At 38.5% G+C, this 23,530-nt stretch overlaps 2 protein-coding genes across 3 annotated transcripts in view; one reads left to right on the top strand and one right to left on the bottom strand.

Moving 5' to 3' along the window:
- The window catches only part of adam22 (ADAM metallopeptidase domain 22), a 72,999-nt gene extending 57,387 nt beyond the window's left edge, over positions 1–15,612 (top strand). The window contains exons 15-31 of one of the 2 annotated variants that reach the window (XM_030158317.1): positions 93–192; positions 282–353; positions 2,654–2,746; positions 3,145–3,225; positions 3,352–3,402; positions 3,493–3,556; positions 3,644–3,749; positions 3,831–3,950; positions 4,766–4,934; positions 6,205–6,316; positions 7,016–7,106; positions 7,192–7,245; positions 7,873–8,073; positions 8,576–8,676; positions 8,770–8,836; positions 12,688–12,811; positions 14,740–15,612. In XM_030158317.1, the coding sequence (XP_030014177.1) occupies positions 93–192; positions 282–353; positions 2,654–2,746; positions 3,145–3,225; positions 3,352–3,402; positions 3,493–3,556; positions 3,644–3,749; positions 3,831–3,950; positions 4,766–4,934; positions 6,205–6,316; positions 7,016–7,106; positions 7,192–7,245; positions 7,873–8,073; positions 8,576–8,676; positions 8,770–8,836; positions 12,688–12,811; positions 14,740–14,760 (1,627 nt within the window). In that variant the 3' untranslated portion in view covers positions 14,761–15,612. The remainder of the gene's footprint in view (positions 1–92; positions 193–281; positions 354–2,653; positions 2,747–3,144; positions 3,226–3,351; positions 3,403–3,492; positions 3,557–3,643; positions 3,750–3,830; positions 3,951–4,765; positions 4,935–6,204; positions 6,317–7,015; positions 7,107–7,191; positions 7,246–7,872; positions 8,074–8,575; positions 8,677–8,769; positions 8,837–12,687; positions 12,812–14,739) is intronic. The other variant, XM_030158318.1, reaches the window with a different exon arrangement.
- A 1,903-nt stretch (positions 15,613–17,515) lies between these two features.
- gtpbp10 (GTP-binding protein 10 (putative)) lies at positions 17,516–23,357 on the bottom strand. Its single transcript, XM_030158322.1, has 10 exons — positions 23,196–23,357; positions 21,754–21,947; positions 21,562–21,653; positions 20,614–20,758; positions 20,415–20,488; positions 20,254–20,306; positions 20,011–20,118; positions 19,572–19,649; positions 18,507–18,630; positions 17,516–18,269 (listed from the first exon to the last, which is right to left on the bottom strand). Exons 1-10 carry the CDS (start codon positions 23,226–23,228, stop codon positions 18,070–18,072), a joined length of 1,101 nt encoding a protein of 366 aa, XP_030014182.1. The 5' UTR covers positions 23,229–23,357; the 3' UTR covers positions 17,516–18,069.
- Positions 23,358–23,530: the final 173 nt, after the last annotated feature.

Here is a 23,530-nt window from a genome sequence, read left to right as displayed (position 1 = left end):
AATCGAGCCTGCTCTCTTCCAGCGTTGTCTAAGGAGGCTGTCTGTGTTGTAGCCATGGTAAGGCATAACTTTGCTGCTGTTGTGTTGAACAGTTTATATCTGCCAAAGAAGTTCTCTGACTGCAATGTGGAGGAGTATCACAACTTCCTGAACAGTGGTGGAGGAGCCTGTCTGTTCAACAAACCGCTGAAGGTACAAACAGTGTATACACATATTGAAGATACACAAATATACCTTCCTCATCAGGGTGAGCCTTACCTTCTTTGCTCTTTTTCCATTAGCTGTTAGACCCGCCAGTGTGTGGTAACGGGTTTGTGGAACCGGGAGAGGAGTGTGACTGTGGGACTCCAGCTGTAAGTAAATGAAACAGTATGGAGGCAAACTGGGAGATGTGCAGAGACCCATGTGATAATTATCCCGACACAAAAGCACCTGCAGTGTTAAACTAATAATAGATGATAGAGGAGCAGTTCAACTGGACAAATTAAGAAGCTTCTTGGTTTGTCCAGGTAAACGACTAACAGCTATTATTATTGTTATTAACCCATTGTTGTCCTTGTCTCTAGTCAAATGTTTGTTTATATTAGGTCTATGTTTAAGTGTGTCTGGGTTCATGTTGTTGAAATTGTACATCATGAGCAAAGAAAAAACTAAGCCAAATTCCTGGTATGCATTCACATACTTGGCCAATAAAGCTGATTCTGATTATTATACCCCCTCTGGGGTGGGCTGGGGTAAATAGGTATACAAATGTTAGGGTTAGATAAATGCCCATCCCATTTCTCAGACACTATTTACCCAATTCTTTTCAAATTGGACATGTTTTTTACACATCGGATGTTTCTAATTGTTTGTGCTGCTTCTTGTCATGGGGTCAGAGGTCACAATAAATAATGACTTTAATCTTTACAACTCATTTAGTTCAGTTTTTTGTGTGTCTTTTAAGGCTGTGCACATATTTCCTGTGTTTTCCTGTTGTATCCAAAGAAAAGAGAACGAGGAAAAAATATGTATGTTCTTTTCAACTCTGCAGAAACAACTATTTATGACTGAATTATTTATTTACATCAAAGTAGTGTAATTGATTAGTTTAATTAGTTTTGGTTGCTTTTTTTTAACAAATGCTTTAAACTGACCAAAAATGCTGAGAAGCTGTGAAAACACAAAATTAACCCATAAAGACCCAAACAGCCACAGATGACCAAAACCATCTACTGATCTAAAATGTTTGATAACTTCTGAGCCACTAAACCTATTAATACATGTAAATAATTGGCGTAAAATGCAGTTTATCATCTTTTCATGGTCATCAGATATGACCCATTTGGATGTTCAGAGGCTCTGTAGTTACCGTGGAAACACTGTTGTCTTCTATAACTTTGATTCACCAGTAAAACCCATGAAGTTGGATCAATGACAGTGGATGGAGACACTTGGTTTATGTTCAGTTAATGATATGTTCTGCTGAAAAAGTCACTTTTTCTTTAGTTTTCTCTCTTTTTGATATAATAACCCTCAACTTAAATTTGAGCTTTTATGAAGATCTATATGATCAGTAAATTAAATATAGGAAAATACCTGATGTTCAAAATACAGAGGATTATGTCATAATAAATTGTGATAATCACTTAAGAGAAGTTAAATATATAGAGAAAAATATCTTGGAACTGCCACAAAAGTAACACTGGGTCTTTATGGATTAAGTCCGACAATATAAACATCACAACATGACTGAACACTGTCTACTGCACAGCTTTTAGTAAGAGTACAGTAATGTTAGAGCCATTTTCTTTTCTTTTTTTTTTGTTGAATTCCTACTTCTGGAAGAAATTAACACTCAAACTTCTGCCATACTAATGGAGTCTACAGGGGTTGGACAAAATAATGGAAACACCTTAAAAAATCAACAAAATATAATTTAATATGGTGTAGGTCTGCCTTTTGCGGCAATTACAGCCTCAGTTCTCTAAGGTATTGATTCATACAACTTGTGAATTGTTTCCAAAGGAATTTTAAGCCATTCTTCAGTTAGAATACCCTCCAACTCTTTTAGAGACGATGGCGGTGGAAATCGACATCTTACTTGAATCTCTAAAACTGACCATAAATGCTCAATAATGTTGAGGTCTGGGGACTGTGCCGGCCATATGAGATGCTCAACTTCATTAGAATGTTCCTCATGCCATTCTTTAACAATTCTAGCTGTATGGATTGGGGCATTATCATCTTGAGGTGAAGGTGTTTCCATTATTTTGTCCAACCCCTGTATATCTGGAGGTATGGACAGCTTCTTATTAGTTATCCTACCCATGATGACGTTGTGCTGCACAACAATATATGCAAATTAACAAAATAAAAGTTACATTCTACATATTGTTAGTCTCATAGCATAATCTCCTAAATCATATTTTTTGCAGATCGTAGTCAGTGATGCAAAATGAAGCAGCAGTGTTTGGAGTGTAAAGTTACGTAGAAATCACAATTTGGCCAAAAATATGACCTAAGCAATAATGCTATGAGGCTAACAATGTAAGCTTTTGACCAAAATGAAATTACCTGTAGCCCTTTTATAAATACCCGACATTTTAATCTGGTTGCATGGATTTGGCAGTTTTTTAATAACATAATGCTAACACGTGCAACTATCTTGCAGGAATGTGCCAAAGAGGGCGAGAATTGCTGCAAACAGTGCACCCTGACCCAAGGCTCTAAGTGTAGCAACGGACTCTGCTGCAACAACTGTCAGGTACAAAATAACACTTCTGCGATAACTTCTGAGATACTGATTGGTAAAAAAAAAAAAAAAAAAAAAAATATATGTATATATATATTCAGCCCTGCAATGAACTGGCGACATGTCCAGGGTGTACCCCGCCTTCGCCCCTATGTAGCTGGGATAGGCTCCAAGTGACCCCCGAGACCCTAGTGAGGATAAAGCGGGTTCAGAAAATGAATGAATGAATGAATATATATATATATATATATATATATATATATATATATATGTGTGTGTGTGTGTGTGTGTATAAACCTGCTCAAAATCACAGTACAGAGGTTGTATACAAAAAGTGACAAAGTTTTTCTTATTTAACATAATGTAAAAACACATTCTTTTTTTAAAATCTGTCCTTGATGCGGATGCAGATGGAGTTCATGGGAGTTGTATGCAGGGATGCAGTAAATGACTGTGACATCCCAGAAAACTGCACCGGCAACTCTGGTCAGGTTAGTGTGAGCTTCCACCGCAGTCTTCTGCAACCAGACCTACACAGTCATACACAAGTAAAATGTCTTTATATATGATATGAGTATTTGTTTTTAATCCCTGGGCTTTTCTTTTGGCTTTTGCAGTGTCCACCAAATGTGCACAAAATGGATGGTTACACCTGTGAAAAGGACCAGGTAAGATGTTTAGCTAGAATGTACAGTGTATCACTGTATTTACAAAGGCACAGGTGACACATTTTAAGAGTTGCTGTACTCTCTGTTCAGGGTCGCTGCTTCAACGGACGGTGTAAAACCAAAGACAGACAGTGCAAGTACATTTGGGGAGAAAGTGAGTGCAGTAAATTAACTAGATTGATTGAAACGCGATTCTTGTAATGTACATATTTTTGTTAATTGTAGTATTGTATTTCCTCAGAGGCAACAGCGGCTGACAAGTTCTGTTATGAGAAGCTGAACATTGAGGGGACAGAGAAGGGCAACTGTGGGAAGGACAAGGACACGTGGATCCAGTGCAACAAACAGTAAGCTCTCTGTCCTCTCTGCAACTGGAACCGGAGTTATTCCCCACACAGCAGATCTGTAGTTGTACCTTTGTGTTTCAGGGATGTTCACTGTGGATACCTGCTGTGTTCCAACATCTCACCTGCGCCTCGACTGGGAGAGCTGCAGGGGGGGCTGACATCTTTCACAGTGGCCCGACACAGTGCCTCTCTGGACTGCAGGTATATTCATCTGCATGTCTCAAAAATGCAATTGCACCTCTTTCACATCCATGCAGCCAACAATTTGGGAGTGCTCTGAAAAATTCTGACTGGTTCCTTGTTCCAAGTAAATGCGCCTTTATGAAAGTAACATTTATTTCATGACCCTATCCATCTTTAACCCATAAAGACCCAAACAGCCACTGTCGACAAAAATCATCTACTGATCTAAACTGTTTAATACCTGTTGATCCACTAATCCTATCAATACATGTAAATAACTGGTGTAAAATACAGTTTATCATCTTTTCATGGTCATCAGATATGGCCCATTTGGATGTCCAGAGGCTCTATAGTTACCATGGAAACACCACCATCTTCTACAACATTGATTCACCAGTACAACCCATGGAGTCTGAATGACGACAGTGGATGGAGACACTGGGTTTATGCTCAATTAAGGGTATATTTGCTGAAAAAATCACTTTTTATTCAGTTTTCTCAGTTTTGATATAATAACCTTTGAATTTACTGTGAGTTTTCATGAATATCTAAATTAAATATAGGGAAATACATGATTAACAGTAAAACATGCAAAATACAGAGGGTAATATTACAGTAAATGATGTTAAATCACATAGGAAAGGTTAAGTAGAGACAAAAATTAATTTGGGAATGGCCAGAAAAGTAGCACTGGGTCTTTATGGGTTAAAACTCTTTAATCCATTGGATACATACAGTGTAATGACATTAACTGACTTATATTTACATTAAATCCACACAGTCTTTGTTGCATCATGTGCTGTATAAGTGACTCGTCTACGTTTGTGTGGCAGTGGAGCTCATGTGGTGATCAACGGAGACACTGATCTGGGATATGTTGAGGACGGGACGGCCTGCGGGACAGACCACATCTGTTTCAATCACAAATGTCTCCCCATCCAGCAGTTCAACTTTAGCACCTGTCCTGGGACCACCGACAAGACCATCTGCTCTGGACACGGGGTACAAACACTCACATGTGCAAACAAATGAGACAGGGTTATTCTGATTCACCCTCTGTTCTGTGTCCACTTCAATAACACAGGACGGCAATAAACCTTATTGTCTGCTGATAATCAGGTAATTTTTTCCAGGCAGGAAAACTATAAGCCCCTTTACCACTGAGGAAACTTTTCCTGGAACTTTTACTTTACCAGGAACCAGGAAAAAACCTTGGCATGTTTCCAGTGAAATTACCTTGGTAAAAAACTTTATCTCGACCCCAAACTTTCCCTGAAAAAAGTTCCTTTTAAAATTATTAAACTCATTAAACTTGTTTATTCCATTTCTATAATCTTTTAATTTGTGTTTTGATCATTTGGAAAATGGAGCAAATGAACAGAAGCCATGAGAAGTGGATGGACAACGAGATCCATTTGACAGGGTTCATACGGGTGCTTGAAATCCTTGAAAATGCTTGAATTTCAATGTTGTGTTTTCAAGGTCTGAAAAGTACTTGAATTTTAGTTTAAATGTTTGAAAGTGCTTGCAATTATAGCTAAAGCTACTTAAAGAGAGGTGATACATTTTGAAAAATAAAACTTTATGTTAAAACAGAAAATTAGCAGATGCACTCAGGTTGACTCCAGATACATTTTTATCTTAATCTTTGGCCAAGTGGCTTCCCTTTTTTGGATAAAGCTTTGTGTTCTCCTTTAATTTTTAAACTTTTTGCTATTATGAAACATAACTTTAGATGTTTACAGCATAATACAATGTACATCATTGTGATAAAAATAATCATGAGTATATATATTCCTGTAGAGATCTATTTTACCCCAGCAATAAGGTGCTGTGCTGGAAAGTTACCCTTAAAAGTGCTTGAAAAGTGCTTGAATTTGACCTCGAAAAATGTGTATGAACCCTGAATCACAGAATACGCTCTGAGTTTTTGAAGTTGCTCACTTGAGTATATATGGTTCGCTCCTATGAGTATATTTCAGCCATCTGTCTGAGTTACTGCAGGAACCAAGCTGGAAATAACAAGATCAAATAAAAATACATAATCCTGCTAAAATTCATGCCATATTCATGAACAAATTATCAAAAAATTAGGAATGAAAAGTGCGTAAAATGCATACACATTAAATAATATACCAAAAATGTACTTTGTTACAGCCAATTAGCTTGTGAATTCACAGACAGTTGAGATAAAACAGAAAATCTCTGATATTCCTGTTTTAAGTCTGTGGCCTCATATCTCTCCTTCCTTGTGTGTGTGTGTGTGTTGTAGGTGTGCAGTAATGAGCTGAAGTGTGTGTGTTACCTGGGCTGGGCAGGAGACGACTGTAACTCCACATCTCCGTTCAGTTACCTGGTAGTGGGACCCACTGCCAGCGTTTCAGGTATAAATGTAAACAGTCTCACCAGCTGCCGCCGCTGTCCTCACCACTATCTGACATTTCTCTTCTTTCATTCATTCTTTATTCCATTTCTATGTCTTTCCACTATTTCCACCTCACTTCATTCCTTCTTTTAAAACCCCTCGCTTCCACTGAGCACAGCCGTGATTTTTAATGTGATTTTGTGTTTTAATTTATCTGCATTTTAGCTTCTGTGTTGGGTTTCTGTTTGCTCATTTTACTCAGCTGTGTTTGTATTCACTAAACCATGCATGTCATTCTTTTTGTTTTTCATTATTTTCACACTCATTCTTTGTCGACAGGCTGATGTCTTTGACGGAGTTACTTGAGGTCAGATTCGAGTTCCTTCTCATTGTATTTGTTTGTGTCTTTTGTGTCTTTCCTTTTCCTCATTTACCCCAAAGTCAGCTCACCTCGATCGGTTATTTCTGACTGTTACTGGGTTAAAAGGTTAATCTTAAATATTATCTTGTATTGGAAATCTAATGCACATCCCAAAGGGTTCTCCATTGACACTTTTCCTGCTAAGTGTTCTGTGTTTTGTGTTCTGCTGCAGTGTTTTGTGGTTTGTGTATCCCCAAGTGTCCATGTTACTCAGGAAATAAAAGAAACACTTTTGATTAACACACATTTGGCTTCCCTCTCCCCTCTGCTCTCCTCCTCCCTCTTTTTCTGTCTTAGGTATCACCAGTACCAATATTATCATCGGGGCCATCGTAGGCTCCATCCTCTTCCTCGCCCTCATTCTGGCTGTTACAGCCTGGTGCTACAAGTAAGTACACTGCATGTTTGACACTTTAATAGACCTTATGTTGTTGTTGAACTCTAATAATGATACTCTCACTCCTTTTTTACAGGAGCTACAAGCAGAAACGCTATGTTGAGTCTGAGGTTCATCGAAGATTCTGCCGGTTTGCTCACTTTAACACTATGCTCTGCGTTTCATTTGAGCTTTTTTACGTGATAGAAGTAGTCGACATTCAATTCTATCTCATTTTTTCATTTCGTGTTGTTTTTGCAAAAAAACAAAATCTGTTTTGCTCTCGCTAAAATCTCAAATGTGAATTGTGAAGCATTTCTTGTGTGTATGTTTTGAAACAGAGATACAGATTTTTCCCTTTAGAAGACTGCTATTAGCTACAAAATATGTCGCATTTGTACCAGCATTAGCGGGGCTACAAGTACCTAATCTGAAATGATCCTTAATTAATCATTTAATCCAAACCATATGAGAATAATGAAAAGATCAATGTTTTATTTTCTCTCAGCTCAAGGTAATTAACTAAATACTCCCCAGCCCCAAACTTTTGTTTTTAGATATGACAAAGAAAAGCATCAAATCCTCACATTTAAGAAGCTGCAACCAGCAAAAGTTACTAAAACAATTTATGAGTTAATAAAGTAGTTGCATTGACTGATCCACAACTCAGTAAAACACCACCTTTTCAGGTCATTGTAGGTGATGAAAAACAAAATCACACAATCTTTAGTTAGAAATGACAAAAATCCCATGTAAAAAGATTGTTCTGTATTTCCAGGCAAATTCCTCCAGGTGACTATGTAACAAAGCCTGGAGATGCTGATTCGTTTTACAGTGACATGCCTCCGGGTGTCAGCACAAACTCTGGCTGCAGCTCCAAGAAGAGGTCAGCCTGCCTGTCGCACCTGCAGCTTTGCACACTGTCCTTCACTCCCTCCATCCCATCCATTTCCCAGAACCTCTCAGTGTTTGGCTTCAGGTGTGCCATCTCATCATCATTCATTCATTCGCTGGCTGAGTGTGTGTATGTGTTTGTGTGTGTGTGTGTGTGTGAGGGTGTGTGTGTGTGTGTGAGATGAGCAGCTGCAGTGATGGGTTTTTCTGAATCACTGGTGTAGACAAGCTCAGTATATGTTCATATCATGCTTTGTTAAATCATGGCTTTCATTTCATGTCTTACTGTGAACATTTTGGAAAGGAGACAAAATGTTCCGAACTGAAAATATGAACGTTTTGCCAGTGGGAAACCGAGCTGTGAATACCTCTTAAAGCTCCATTTCTCACATAACGTCATGTTCAGCTGCTATGATTTATGTCATAGCTCATAATGTTGCCATCTGCTGCAATAACATCTTCGTCTCCTCCTTCATTTACCTCAGTGTTCCCTTCATTTCCACATCTGTAAGAGGTGCACAACAGCATTAAATGATTTGCACTGATAATATTTTGTCCACGCCATATGCCTCTGTGCACATCTGCAGATCCAATGGCCTGTCCCACTCATGGAGTGAGAGAATCCCAGATGCCAAACACATCTCTGACATCTGTGAAAACGGTCGACCGCGGAGCAACTCGTGGCAAGGTAACACACAGAACCTAATCAGTCCTGTATGAAAGGTCAACTCCATAACAAATGCACCTCATGTAACTGTTTGTGCTTATCATTTGTCAACAGGAAACCTGAGCGGTAATCGTAAGAAACTGAAAGGAAAGAAGTTCCGTGCCCGCTCAAACTCCACAGAGTAAGTTGCTTGCGGCAAGCTGGTCTGAAGTCAGTGAACTCTTACAAGGAGTAGACAAAAAAAGAAATGTAGTGGGAAATAGAAGCTAGTTTTAAGGATAGGGCTGGCATTATTCTATGTGCTTACAATAAATCCCTTGAAAAGATTCAACGAGGCTTGAGTACTTTAGTTTTTTGGAAATATCACTCATACAAGACAAAATAAGGGTTATTTTGAGTAGCAAAATAATTCACATTTGATACTTGATTGTGATTTTTTTACAGCATGGATGCAGTCATGATGTTCAAAATAGAGGGACCAGTACTTATTACACAAGTACTTATTTATAAGAGTATGACCAAATATTGATTCAGAAATATATAGTTTCATACAGATAGATAGATAGATAGATAGATAGATAGATAGATAGATAGATAGATAGATAGATAGATAGATAGATAGATAGATAGATAGATAGATAGATAGATAGATATTATATAAAAATGTATTGTAATATACTAGCATCAAATTTCTACAATTGTATTAAAGGCTCTCTAAATGGATTGTCTTGCCGGTATGATTTACCAGAGTCATTATTTCAATTAAGGGCTCATTACAGGTTAGAGGGAAGTTACAGTTAGTGTGTGGTGAATAAATACATATTGCTTTTTTCCAAGTGTTTTAATCTTTAAGTTACACATGCCCATTGTGATGTAGCATAGATGACTGTTGTAAAGTAATGAGTATCACTGAAACCAGGGTAATAATTCCCTCCTCTACTCTTTTATGTTGAATTTAATGTTAAACAGTAAAGGACACAAATTAGCAGGGTTTATCAATTCTCTGATCAGCGGTTTGCTTCGTACCATGATTTTTGTCTCTTCTTTTGCTGTTTTTCTTGGATAGAGGATATGGTTTGAACAGGACAGATCTATGATCGTAAGGCAGAACTGTGACTTCACACTGTGGGCATTTCTTTTGGAAATCTGAGCTCCTTTTCAGAACCGTTACACATCTTCTAGTTAGCTTATTAACAACATATAATACTGAGTATTGCCAGCCTAATCCTTTTAAGATGTAGTGTAGTTGTAAGAAGAGCACTACTAATGGTATGTAAGAATGATAAAGGTTTGAAGGGAACGTTGCATTGAGCCTCACCAGCCAGATAAGTCAGAAGATGCAGTGTGAAGCTCTTGCTGGCTTGTGAGGCTCCAAATCAGGACCTATAGTCTGTATTTTCACACGTGCCCGCTGACTGTGACTGAACATCGAACAGCGTGCACGGCTGCCCTCCAAGCTGGCGTGTTGGTTTGTTTGCGGGTTTGAAGGTCTTGGCATATGAAGTTGTCTGCAGTGCACCTGTGCCCATTGCCAGCATGAGACTGACTGAGTGGCAACAACTGCTTGGAATGATGTGACATGTAACCAATATGCAACTGAGCCTGTAACACGTGACACAGTTGTTTGTGATTTTCATGGTGCTGTTTTCATCTGAAACCACACAGGTCTGTCCGCCATCTTCTCACCATTTACTCAATTGCATCTTGGTGTTTGTTCAGGATATCGTTGCTCTGCTCTGCTTTCCTAAAAATATTTCCTTCTCCCTCTCTCCCCCTTACGTGCTTATTTCTGGAGATTTTCTGTCGTTTTCGTTTGTTTTCCCTCCTTCCTTTTCTCTCTTCTTCCCCTCCTTGTGTTGTGTCCATCACCCCCTCCCCCTCCCACAGGTATTTAACCCCTCGCTTCAAAACAGAGTTTTATGATGTAACTAAATGGGTAGAAGATGTGAATAGAAACACTCAAGGACCTTACCTTAGGTATTACCTCAGACCATGTCCTGTACCCCACACGCTTGTCTAAAAACCCCTCACTTTTGGTTTGAGTTATCGTTTGGTCAAGGAGAACAAGAGTTGAATCAAATCTGGCCTTTTTTGCTGAAAACAAACTGTCATCAACCGCTGGCATGTTGCGCCTTGAAGTTCCTGAAAGGGGTTGCTGTTAAGCATCAAAAAAGGACATTACAAGAGTTTTTTCTGCTTTTTACTATGACTTATTTTTTTGCTGTTTTTTTTTTCTCTTTTCAGTTCAGTGAATATATGAAAGTTTAAAAAGCTGCATTTTATGTTGCTTTTTATTTTAGCTGATTCTGGTATATATACTGATGCATAAAACAAATGGCTTTTACTGCCTGTGTTAGTGTTACATTATAGTGTCATTTTATTATGATTTTTCCTTATTCCCTTCTTTGCTTCTCCTTCCTCTTAACCTCTGCATGTTGAGTGTTGTTCTGTCAGATTGTGTGTCCCTCACCTCACGTGCCTTAGTGTCAGTGTGATGTCAATGCCACTGCAAACATGTTTTTGTGCATCGCTCTGGCATCATCACTGCACTGCTATAAGGCACCACTTCAATCCAAGGTCTATAGATAATCACAAGGCACAAGGTTTCCTTGACACCAACAACAAGGAAGCTCCCATTCACACACTGTTTCTTCACCTCTACAAACTAAATGTCATCAAACACTGTTAAAAAGCACTGTAATCTATAGACCTTCAGTGTGTCTAGGAGCACATTCCTACCTCTTGTAACATTTATTAGAGGAAAGAAATAGTCAAAGAATGGAAAGATGTGAGGTCACATTCAGCAGCCTGGGCCCAGAAGTATGTGTGAATTTTGTCCATATCGTAAGTCAGCAAAAAACACCCTTATCAAACTGTCTAAACAACAAAACCACTCAGCGCCCACTTCTAAAATGTCAGAGGTACACAGGTCAAAACTAATAGAAAGCACTTTTAGGAATTACCAGTCAGGATGCTTAGGGGTTAATTTTTGCAGAAGGCAGAGTTTTGACTCCTGCATAAATTTGCTTTTCATAGTTGATTATGTGATATACAGACACAGGCCATGACATAATCTTAAAAAATTCTGTTCATTAAAAGTAGTCTGTAATAACTTCTGTAATACAGATTTTCTGCAGATTTGAGAGTTTATGGATACAGTGCGTTGTTTGTTGGACAAATTGTAATGGAATTTTCTTCACTTATTTTGGATACTGGGGAACCTTAATGAAATCAATTTGTTTGTGCAGTCTCGGCTAATGTACCACTTCCAGCTATAAACATACCAACCTAATGGAATGAGACACTATTGCCTTTTTAATCTAACATTGACCTCATCCTTCTGGATCCTTTGGTGCTGCCGCGTACCTCACTCTCTCCACAACTTTGACTAATGTAGATATTTCTGATGTCCACAGAGCAGTGGTGTAATCCACATGGGCCAGCCTCTCTTCCCTGGACAGGACCTCTCCCTTTGAGTCTGTCTTTACCCAGCTCCGGTCTGGTCTGCCGTCACAGTCACCTCATCATACTCACTGCCCCCCACTGACTCACTTTATTCCCAGTTTTCTATGCTACACTCTGGTTCAACTGAATGTGGAAGTTTCCTTTAGCATTGCAGTTTTCTCTGTGGCTGAAGTGAATTTCTGGCCTTGTAGTGTCAATGCCCGATGCTGAAAAAGCAACATTGTGTTAGGGTGAATCATGTGAGTTACAGGAAACTGTGACTATGCCCACACCGCTGCTGGGAACTATGTACAAAAGGTACATACTGTGTACAGATGTTTCTCCTAAAAGCTGAGTTCATCTGTTTATTTAGCAACAACACAAGCTTTTAGGAGCAACCTCAATTTGTAGAAAGGTAAAATGTTTAGAGCAGTTCATGGAGGATGTTGTCCAAAGTCACAGATCTCACATAAGTAAAACAGCTCCCTCAATCTAACCTCAGTGATTCATCTGTGTCTTTAGCCAACATAATCCTACACCAAACAAAACAGACAACAGTTTAATAATGTCCTTTCCTCTGTTTCTCAGGACGCTATCTCCTGCCAAGTCTCCTACTTCATCTACAGGATCTATTGCATCCAGCAGGAGATACCCTTACCCCATGCCCCCTCTCCCCGATGACCAGAGAAAAGCCAACAGGCAGAGCGCCAGGGTGAGTGTCTAACAGGAAGATGATACAAAGTGACCTGTAAAAAACTCGTAGGGCCTTTACAGACTCTCAGAACTGTGCCTTAATGTCGGAAGTGGCTTTAAATGGGTGTTTTTTGTACAATTATGATTTAGAGTACAGAACTTTATCAGGTTAAAACAAGGTACATTTTACAATCTAGATCTCAACTATTAAATCTCCTTTATACTTAAAGCAGCGTATGACGTTCGTCACCAATTTTTTTTTATCACATCTGTAAAACCTTAGTGATAGCCTAAGTATCACAAATCCGTTAGTCTTTCTGTGATTACACACCTGAATCACTCCCCTCACAGTGAACAACTTCAATGTTGACTCCATCACAAACAGTCCGTTTGTTTACATACCAAACCAAAACCAGTCACTCGGACCTTTTCAGAATTCCACGCAGCCACAGCAGCAAGAAGCAATGAGGCCGTTTCTGTGTTTGTTGCTGTGGCCATACTGCAGCTGCATGAAATTCCAAAAAGGGCCAAGTGACGGTTCAGTTTGGTATTTAACAAATGGACTGCTTGTGATGGAGTCAACATTGAAGTTGTTCACTTTGAGGGAAGTGATTCAGGTGCATAATCACAGAAAGACTATTGGATTTGTGATACATAGGCTATCACTTGGGTTTTACAGATTTGATGAAAAATTGGTGATATACATCATACGCAGCTTTAATTGCTAAATCTGGGTTTACTTAAAAGAAACAGGTAGAATTTTCTGAAGCAGAGTTATATCAGTTATATATTAATTTTACTACCAGTAGTAGTTCAAAGTCTACATAGTCCCATTTTGGAGAAGCACACAACAAAGAGTGGACTGGACAAGACAGAAAACTGTACTTTAGGATACTTAGTCGACAATTTCAGATTTTACAGCTTTAATATTTAGGCGTGAAACTTCCCTCAGACTATTTTGTAGGTGAAAAACCTTGTCTTTGGCCAAACAAAAGATGTGGTATGAGTCAAAATTAAGCTGAACAGTTCACTTCAGGTATGGTGTGAAAACTCTCGAGTTTTAACCCTTAGTCAAATTGTCTGAAGTTCCATGAGGCAATCATCTCAATAAAAGAAGAATTAGTGGAAGGTGGAAGAAGTTAAAAATGAGAATGCACATCTGCAGGAAGGTGCAGCAAATGTATATATTAACAATAAATGTATTGGCTATCAAAACTGCAGTGTTAAAGCAAAATAAGTGGATTAAATATAAAAAATGCAAAACATTGGTTAGAACTTTCTGGTGTGAAATGTGAGAAGGCCCATTATCATTTAGAATCAGTTAGCAGGGGCTGTGTGATGACATGAAGTATTAGCCACATTTGTAAAGACCACTGATTTATCAGTATCCTCTGTTAATAGACAATAGTACACATACATAACTGTAAAATAACTACTTTTGTCACATTACAAAACATTGAAATATCTAAATATAGCATACACTTTTATTCACACTGCTCACCCTTGTGTGTAGGGTTTTTTTTTGGGCTGGTCTCATCCTAAATAACTGCTTATCTTCTTTGCTTCTTAAATAGACCCATGCAGACCATGATGTACTTTAACTAATACATTTACTATGGATAAGTGCATCATTATGCACTCAATTTAAAAAATCCAAATGATTCCATTACTGGTAAAAGAATCTTTAAAAATTTTTAAAAATGAAAGGACCTGTTTCCTTATTATGATGAATACTGGCCCTCATTTGTTTTATCTTGGTTAAACTTTTTGAGTCAATTATCTTCATTTTCTGTGGCTGCACTAGGATTTGGTGTTTTTAAGCCTGTGAACATTTAGAACTAGAAAAAACATTTCTAACAAATAAAGCAATATATGAAAACTGAGCCAAATTAAATGAGATAATCATATTCTCCTAATTCCTTGATCCTTTCCTTCTTTTCTTCTCAGCTGTGGGAGACTTCAATATAACTGCAGTCATACTTATTCTGCAAAAGATCGTAAGGAACTACACTTGTCTCTCCTTTTCTATGAATGAAAAACACAAGAATTAAACTAAATTGACTCTCGATAATGAGAAAAAGAGAGCGCCCCCACTGGAGTGGAAATAGGCAGAGGTGTGTGTGAGTTAGTGTGTACAAGCATCTCCGGAGGGTCTTGTCAGATACTGTAGCGTCATACAGCGGACGAGCAGAGCGCCTGCGGAGAAACCAGCTCCACGTCCACTCCAGACCAGCTGGAGATCAGACCGAGCTGTTCCTGTCTGCTCAGGCCTCACCCACAGGACTGGAAACCCCACTTCTCTGAGTCCTCTTCCCTGTCCTGAGCTCAAACCTCTCTTACCTTGGCTCTCGCACAACTCAATTCAACGCCAACCTCCTTTTTCAGCCCTAACAACTTTTTTGGAGCTCCACTTTAAAATAAAAACAACCAACAAAAGGGGTCACGAAGGCAGGAGCAGGTCATCATATTTCTCTGCATCGCTGGGTTTGTTGGATCATTTTGACGCACGTGAATCACTGTAGAAACACCAACACTGTATGCATGAGACAACCCTGATTATCAGCAAACTCCTCCTCCTGGTCAAAAGACGAGAACAACAGTGGTCTGATCGAAAAGGAAGCATGCGAGGGGGCAGTGATTTTATACATAGGCTTAGAAGCTTTCTCCCCACTATAGGTAACCCATATTGTATCACCAGATATAGACCCTGACATGGACCCGATCCGCCTCCTCTTGGATGTTTGTGCGTGTGTAAATATGTACAGTTAAACACACACAGAATATGTTTTTCTTTTCATTTCTTTGAAAGAGGAAAGGGATCAGAGAACAGAAGCTCTGTCCTCCTCCTGCCGTATTGTGTTGTAGACAGAAGTGGTTCTCTGTAGGTCTGTGTAGAGACCCGCTACTCGTCCTTCTGTCAGTTTCTATTTTCTGTCCCATAGGCCTCATTATTTCTCCCTCTGGCTATTTTCCTGTGTGACTGTGACCTCTATAGCTTTCTCCATCCACAGCAGAATGTACAAGTGTTTTTTTTTTTTATTTTTATTTTATAACCTAACACTGGTTTTATCCATTTCTGAGGAAATTTTGGAAAAGAAGTGACTTGAGGAGCATTAAGAACGTTGCAGATGTTTTATAATGAGTATTTAAGTAGTTTTTGTGCCATTCTGGAGTGTGGAGAATGGACTGAGATGTGTTTGGTGTAGGTAGAGAAGTGCCACTTGTCACTCATGTGGTTTTGGAAGTTTCCCATTTTTAATATTATAAGATGTATTTAGTTTTCTCCAATTCTGCGTTTGGATGTTTGTGTGCTCCTGTTTCATTTATGGCAGCACATAAGAGTCGCTCAGATCACTTTTGAATGTGAGACTAAGACTAATGTGGTTGATAAGCTTACTCCGTGAGAATCTGGAAACTGTGATTGAAATGTGCATTTTGGGTTTAGCTGTGATGATTGAGATATTTAGCCTTGTAAATGATAAACTATGCTGTACAGTGCTTGCTGTTTGAGCTTGTGAAGACCAACAGCATGACAGTTCTATATCAAACTAAGTTATTTCTCTGGTAGGCCATTTGTGAGACCGTAACGGGAAATAAGCATGAAATAAGCATTTTTCCCCTCATCGCCTATGGCTGTTGTCTTGATGGGTTTGTGTACCACAGACTTCACTGCTTATCAGTAAACTAATTGTCAGCAAAGTTGTGATGGTGTGTGTCAGGAAGTCATAGGATTAATGGTTTCAGTGGCTGATGTAGTGAGTTAAGGTGGATTTTTTGGAAAGTAAATCAAATATCACTCCCCAAAAGCAGGTTCTTTGTACAGTTACTGCACTACGTTGTATAGAAACCGTTGTCTGAAGGCCTCCTGTTCGTCACTGACTGTCTAGTTTTCATTTCTGTGTGGGCACTTGTTCATTTGTAAGCCATGTATACATTAGGATTGTATAGGTAATATGATCTTCACACTATTGGACTAATATTGCTACTAGTATCTTTTTTATTAAGTACCTTTGTAATGTTCATTTTTTGTCAGCATTATGTACAGCAACTATTCAAACAGTGATTAAGTGCATTATTGTAATTATGTGTGTTGATGAGTTTGAATGGAAACACGAGTTTGAAATACTTTCATCCCGGGGCCAAAAGATGCTGTCGTTCCTCTGGCATCTGCTGATCTGTATGATACAAAGTTTGGACACTGTAAATGTGATCTGTATGAGCCCATGACTTTGCCTTCTTCATTAAGTACTGTGGCTATGGTGAGCGTTAACACAACTATAAAAGGGATATTTTTAACATCATACTGTGCTGCAACGAGGTTGACGGATGTCACACTCTGAGGATGGGACCATGTGGGTTACAGTGATTTCTGTGACTGAGCAGCTGTTAATCCTCGTGTCCAACCTGTGGACGTACCTGCTCTATCTGCCAGAACAGGACCAACCTGGTAAACATCTAACCACAGATGAGCTGTCTGTCTCTGTCCGCCCAGAGACTTGAATGTATCAGTGGACTGGAGAGCACCCACCACCCGGTCCCAGCCATGTGGTCCCATCCAGACTCATCGGCTCCAGGAACCTTAAAGCCACATGTACTAGTCCAAATCTAAATACTGCAGTTGCTGTCCTTTTCTTGTTTTTGTTGATTTTATTCTTTATTTTTTTGCCTGTATGCTGTAAAGACTGATGATGCAAAAATCAATCCCCATATTTTTTCCTCTTAATCATTCAGTATTGTAATATATTTATATAAAATAAAACTTTCATCGACACATCTGTTCATGCTTGCATTTCTATTAACATCAGTATTGTAGAAACAGGTACATTGGGAGACTTACTTGATTTTTTTATTTACAACAGTTGTAACACAATAAAAATAAACAACTTATCAAAAGGTCCTCCTCTCTCTTGAAAGAGCAAACGTTACTTTTGCTTGAGCATCTTTTCAAATGCATGTTTCATCACTCTCTTAAAATGTAGGATTCCTGATTAAATGTAAATATTCTTCACTGTGGATTGGATTTTACAACACACTGCAACTTTTCCCTGTGAAAGTCAACACAATGCTTCAATGTTTTGGTTCTGAGGGTTTGTCAGAGACGCTGAAACTCCACAGTTTCTATTGTCACATCTGCCTAAAACTATGACGGTCACTACGCCCTTAATGTCACAGTTTCATTTGCGCACCTGATGGGCGTCTTTTAGTCCTGTTGTCCATCATCCCAAACTGTGTGTCTGACTCAAACACGTTATCTTGTCATGGGTAACACAACTGCATCTATGAATGGTACCTAAGTTCACGCAGTCTTTCTTGATGTAAGGCTATATTTGCCATGGTTGCGTCTTCATCGAGCGATTTTCGGATGCAGGTTTTCAAATATTCAACCCCAAATCCAGTGTGGGCAGAGACGGGAACCACGTTTCTGAAGGTCATGAAATGCTTTGGTATCATGTCATCAGGCAGCATATCAGAGAACTCTGCAGAAGGAAAGAATAAGATGACTAAATCAATGTGAAATTATTCAATAATTGACATATAGATGTTAGATTTTTTGTTGTTGTTTGTTTAATTATGATTTTTCTAAAATTAAAACTTTACCTTATTTTTTATGATAGTTTTCATATTAGGAAGAACATAATAAAATGACAAATCTTCTTTTCAAACACACCCTTCTCAACTCAGCTACATTTGTAATTTATGTACTGAAAAATTACCGTGTGGGTTTTGTAACTGCTCTTTCAGCTCTTCTAGTTTCTCCTCTGCGTCGGGCAGGTCCATTTTATTCACCACCAGTAAAGCAGGTTTGGACACAAGCTCCTCCTTGTACAACTCCAGCTCCTTGTGACAGAAGAGACAGAGAAGGGGATGAAGAAGATGAAGGGGGTATAGAAATGATGTGCATGGCATGGTGATGATAGAACAGCATTTCAGACAGTAGAAGGTGAGATTTGAGTATGATTTTTTTTTTGTTGTTGGTTACCATTTCAGGTGAGGTAACATTCTCAGAACCAGGTATACAGAACTATATGAACAAAAGTATTGGGACACATTGAATTCAGGTGTATCATTGCTTACGGCACAAATAATGACAAATACCATAATTTTATATTGCAATAAATGTTATTTCATCGTTAAGGTTAATTTTTTTTTTTACACATCTGATTTTAGTCAACAACAAATTTTCATCATCACTAGAATTGCTTTACATCTCCTACTTGTAGATTTCTGAAATACTTTCATGTCCTGACTACAATCATTTTAATCTACAGGTAGCCATCTTGTTTATTTGATTCTCCCTCCAAAAAAAAAAAAAAAAAAAAATTGGCCTTTAAACTTTAAAAGAAATACAGATTTTCTATTTATGCTCAATTATTGACAAGTAGAGCTGCAACCGATTAATCGACTAGGTGCTTGAAGCCAAGGCAAAAATTCCTGATTCGATTAATCAACTCGAATTGATTGAAGGGAGATATTCTATTGCAGTTTTCCTGAATTAAAGCTTCTTTGTGTGTACCAATAAGCATCCATGTGAAACACAGCAGTGGAAGCAATGTTTAACAGCAGAAAAATGGAGGAAACAAAGCGTTGATTCACGAGAATTGTGGTTGAATGATTTTTTTGGATCATTTTGAGTGGATTAATCGGTTGCAGTTCTATTGACAAGATCAACAAACATTGATATAATATTTCAAATCAATAGGAATGGGTAGTCCTACAGGCTGTAGATGTGATGTCTCACTATATTTTTCCCATATAATGTTAGATTACAGGAGTTCTACCTTTGTCAGAAGCTGCACAGCTTCAAAGGCCGACCTGAACGGTGTTTTATTTGCCAGCTGGAAACCACAAACATCCACCTAGAGCCAGACAGAGCACAATGGAAGGACAGTTCTTATCATTATATTCAATATTCAGTTATTCATTCAGTAATATTTACCTGTTTTTTTTAGAACAACATATCACTAAGTGGTAAATGGACTTGGATTCTATACCCTATTAGACTGCATCTCTATATGTAGATATCTCTACCTTTATGTTGCTCAAAGCACTTAATGTGTCACATTCATACACCAGTGACATATGTGGTTCAGTGTCACGTCAACAGGAACAGGAAATGGAACCACCATCCTTCAGGTTTGTGGCTGACCCACTGCCACCTCTGCACGTGCTAATTTGTATATACAAATGTCAGCTCAGGTACATTCATCAACTACGCACCACAAACAGCAGATGCTTGGTCCTCTCCACATGCTTTAGGAATTTGTGGCCCATTCCTTTGTTGATGTGAGCCCCTTCAATCAGCCCTGGGAGATCTGCGACAGAAATCTGCCAATTAACAAAAAAAAAAAAAAAAAAAGAAAACAGACAATAGTTTATACTGGAAAATTATCTGAGTGGCAAAGAGTAAAATAATACACAATTTATTAGATGCAACTCAAAGACTAACAAACATTCTCTCACCTGTTTGAAATCTTTGTACATAATTTTGCCAATCTCTGGCTTCAAAGTTGTGACTGTAAAATAAAGATTTTTAAATGATACAAAAGAAAGAAGTAAAATGTTTCCAACAAAAGGATAAGTGCACAAATCAGATTCCGTAATGAGTATGACAATGAACTTACAAGCATAGTTGGCAATCTGAGGTGTGGCATTAGACATGGCTGTCAGGAGGGAGGATTTCCCTGCATTTGGGAATCTGACGGTGTATCAACATAAGAAAAACATTAAAATGGGAACTCGTGGCATTTTCAACCATATCTGCATGAACCAATGTATGCTTGTGAATCTTATCCAAGTGTTCATGTGCGCTTCTTCTCTCACCCCACCAGACCCAGGTCAGCGATGAGTTTGAGGTCCAGCCTGATGTGCTTGGCTTTGCCTCTACTGGGCTCAAATCCAGAGTAGAAAGAGCCTCCATGTCCTCCTTTTGCCACCATCACACGATCATCCTCAGCATTCAGGTCACCTTGATGGAAAAATATGAAGCCAGGACTGATATAGCTCGGCAGTGTGCTGTCAGGGACTTAGTGTATTAAAGGAAAAGCAGATAAATTTTCCAAAGAAAATAAAAAAAAAAAACACACTATATGGACTCATACAAATAATAATCCTTCTCATTCAACAGACTCTGCCTGTATTTTCTGTTGTCCTGTTGTTTTATTGTATTTGGGACATTTTTGGGCAGTGACTTTGTATCTCCAGCCAATAACTACACAACATGCAAGCAGAACATAAAAAAACCCCAACCAACTACAACTTTCTCCTCTGTCACTCACTACACATGTCTATCTGAGTGACAAAACTATTGGCGAAGCATCTATACATACACAGAGATGTTTGAGCCTCTCTCCTCTAGACCTACTGACAACGCACAAGGCAGAAATAAAGCATGTGTGCTGGCTGTATTTTGGCTCAACATTGCCACAGCATTCTTTGTAAGTGTGAGTGTATTTTTGTGTGTTTTAAGATTATATAAACTGTGATAAATTCAGTAATCATGTGTTGTTATTTTCTATTTCACTGCTTTTTTTTCCTTTGCTAAATTGCTCACTCTATTACTCACTTGACCACTGCTCATCTCTCACTCACTCGCGGCATGATGAGCCAAGCTTTTTCTACTCAGTTCTGTCAAAGTTACATACTTTGCCTTCAAGTGTTTATTCTTTAAGAACTAAATTAGAAAAACTAAAAACTGCGCTAAAATCTTTGGCATTATTACAAAACAAGTTGTATTGGACAGAATCAAAGAGATAAAGATCTTTGCCTTACCAATTACTTTGCCCCCATCTTCTGTAACAGTGACACCGACTGGAGCAGGAATCTCCTTGTCCATTCCCCTCTCTCCCTTCAGAGCTCTGACACTGTTGATAAATTGAGTTTATGTACATAAAACACTGAAGTAAAGCATCGACTGATGAGGCAAGAACAGTCAAAATTGAACAGGGACAGGTACAAACCCACCTGCTGTTGCCTCCTTCTCCAGCTACAAATCGTTTCATGGGGTACTTGTCCTTTATCTTCTTCAGGGTCATGTCCTTTGAAGCCACTACCCAGACATCTCCCCCTTCCCCTCCCTGTCCCCCCATACGGGGTAAACCCATGCCACCACTGCCGCCACGGACATACAGACGGATGTTGTCCACAAAATTTCCATACTGCAAGAAGTCACAGGAGACATATGTTACTGTGCTACCTTTCCAAAAGCTGTTTCACTGAATCTCAGTGAACAGGTAAATTAATTAAACTTAGGTATCATTAATCATGTGGCAATGAATAGAAAACACGAAAAAAGGAACACACTGCATTATGTTGTGGGACAAGAATCCAGAAGAATCCATTCATATGTGTATGGCATTTTACTGTTAAACGTGTTTAAGTTTTGGCTCATTTTAACTACTTTATATACTGCTAGAGAGTTTAATCTACAAAACCTCCTATTCTTTAAATTTAACATATGCTCGTAGTATCAGTGCCCTCTGAGAACCATATATCCGCAGTTTTCAGCTCTCTCAAAATTTAATTTCCAAATAAAGTATGAGTTTGTACAGAGTTTACTTAACCTATGAAGGAGAAATTTCTCAATCCATAAAAATACTTTCAATGAATGAACCCTTTAAAAAAAGAAAATAAGGGGTAAAAAAAAAAATCAAGCCCTAAGAAAGTAGTCAAACAAATGTAAAGGTAGCAAAAAGTATTAAGTACCGTAAACTTAAAATAGTCAAGTACTAAAAATTTACAGTATTTGAGTAGAAACACTGAGTTTATACAACATATTTCTGCTGTATGGCTGAATTTATTGATGATAATTTGGGCATTTATCGTAGCTGCTCTCCTGACTCAAACAGGAGAAACAACCACTAAAACATAATACTATCATGGCAATAAAAGATAATCTAATAAAATATATAAAAAATGATTTATGGTTACTCCTTTTAGACAAAACTAAGGGGAATTCTCAAGTGAATCCGTCTCATTGTCAGGGAGCAAACTAAGCCTGCGGCTGATGCAGATAAAGGCTTCATAAGAACTAGTTGGTGGACCCGAACGGGGTGTTTTCTATGTCCAAGTAGTGTGTTCAAGGTAAAGGATACGCTTTCATGATGTGAAATAGGGTTGTCAAGGTTATATTTCATGGACGAATCACATTAATTTATATTTAAACTGACAATATGATATTCAGTTTCGCTACGCAAGACTAGTCATCTGTTATGCTGTTCATTGACTGAGGCTAACATGTAGAAAAGGGCAAACAAAAGCAGGGATCACGTACAGTCACTATTTATGTTTTGACAGCAGAAACTAACACAGCTAGCTAGCTAGCTCCCAGTGACATTGCAACGAACGCTAATAAACCTTTGTTCATTACGTTGTTTTCAAGATAATTCAAGAATATATATGTTTACCTTCCGGAGGCAAATTCTACTCAAGTGAACCATCTTTATAGTTCGGTTTTCTGCCTCTATTTGTGGAGTTCATTGAGCTAGCGGCTAGTTGACATGTGTCTGTGTGAAGGACCGGAAGTGCTGATCCCGCAGCTCATTGGATGATTAGGATAAAAGGGGCGGGGCTGAAGTACTGCTGCCGACACGACACAGAATCAGATCAGGTGGAAGATGCACATGATGTCGGTGCATAGAAACCCTATTTAGTTTGTGTTAATGCAGTTGAATCCAGAATGTTTTTGCTTATATTAACATAACAATTTTTAATATAGACTCTACTGCATTATGTAGAAAAA

Source organism: Sphaeramia orbicularis, chromosome 16 (assembly GCF_902148855.1).
Source record: "Sphaeramia orbicularis chromosome 16, fSphaOr1.1, whole genome shotgun sequence".
NCBI classification, from domain to species: Eukaryota; Metazoa; Chordata; class Actinopteri; order Kurtiformes; family Apogonidae; genus Sphaeramia; species Sphaeramia orbicularis.
Note: the sequence above shows the minus strand (reverse complement) of the source record. Positions and strands in the feature narration are given on the sequence as shown.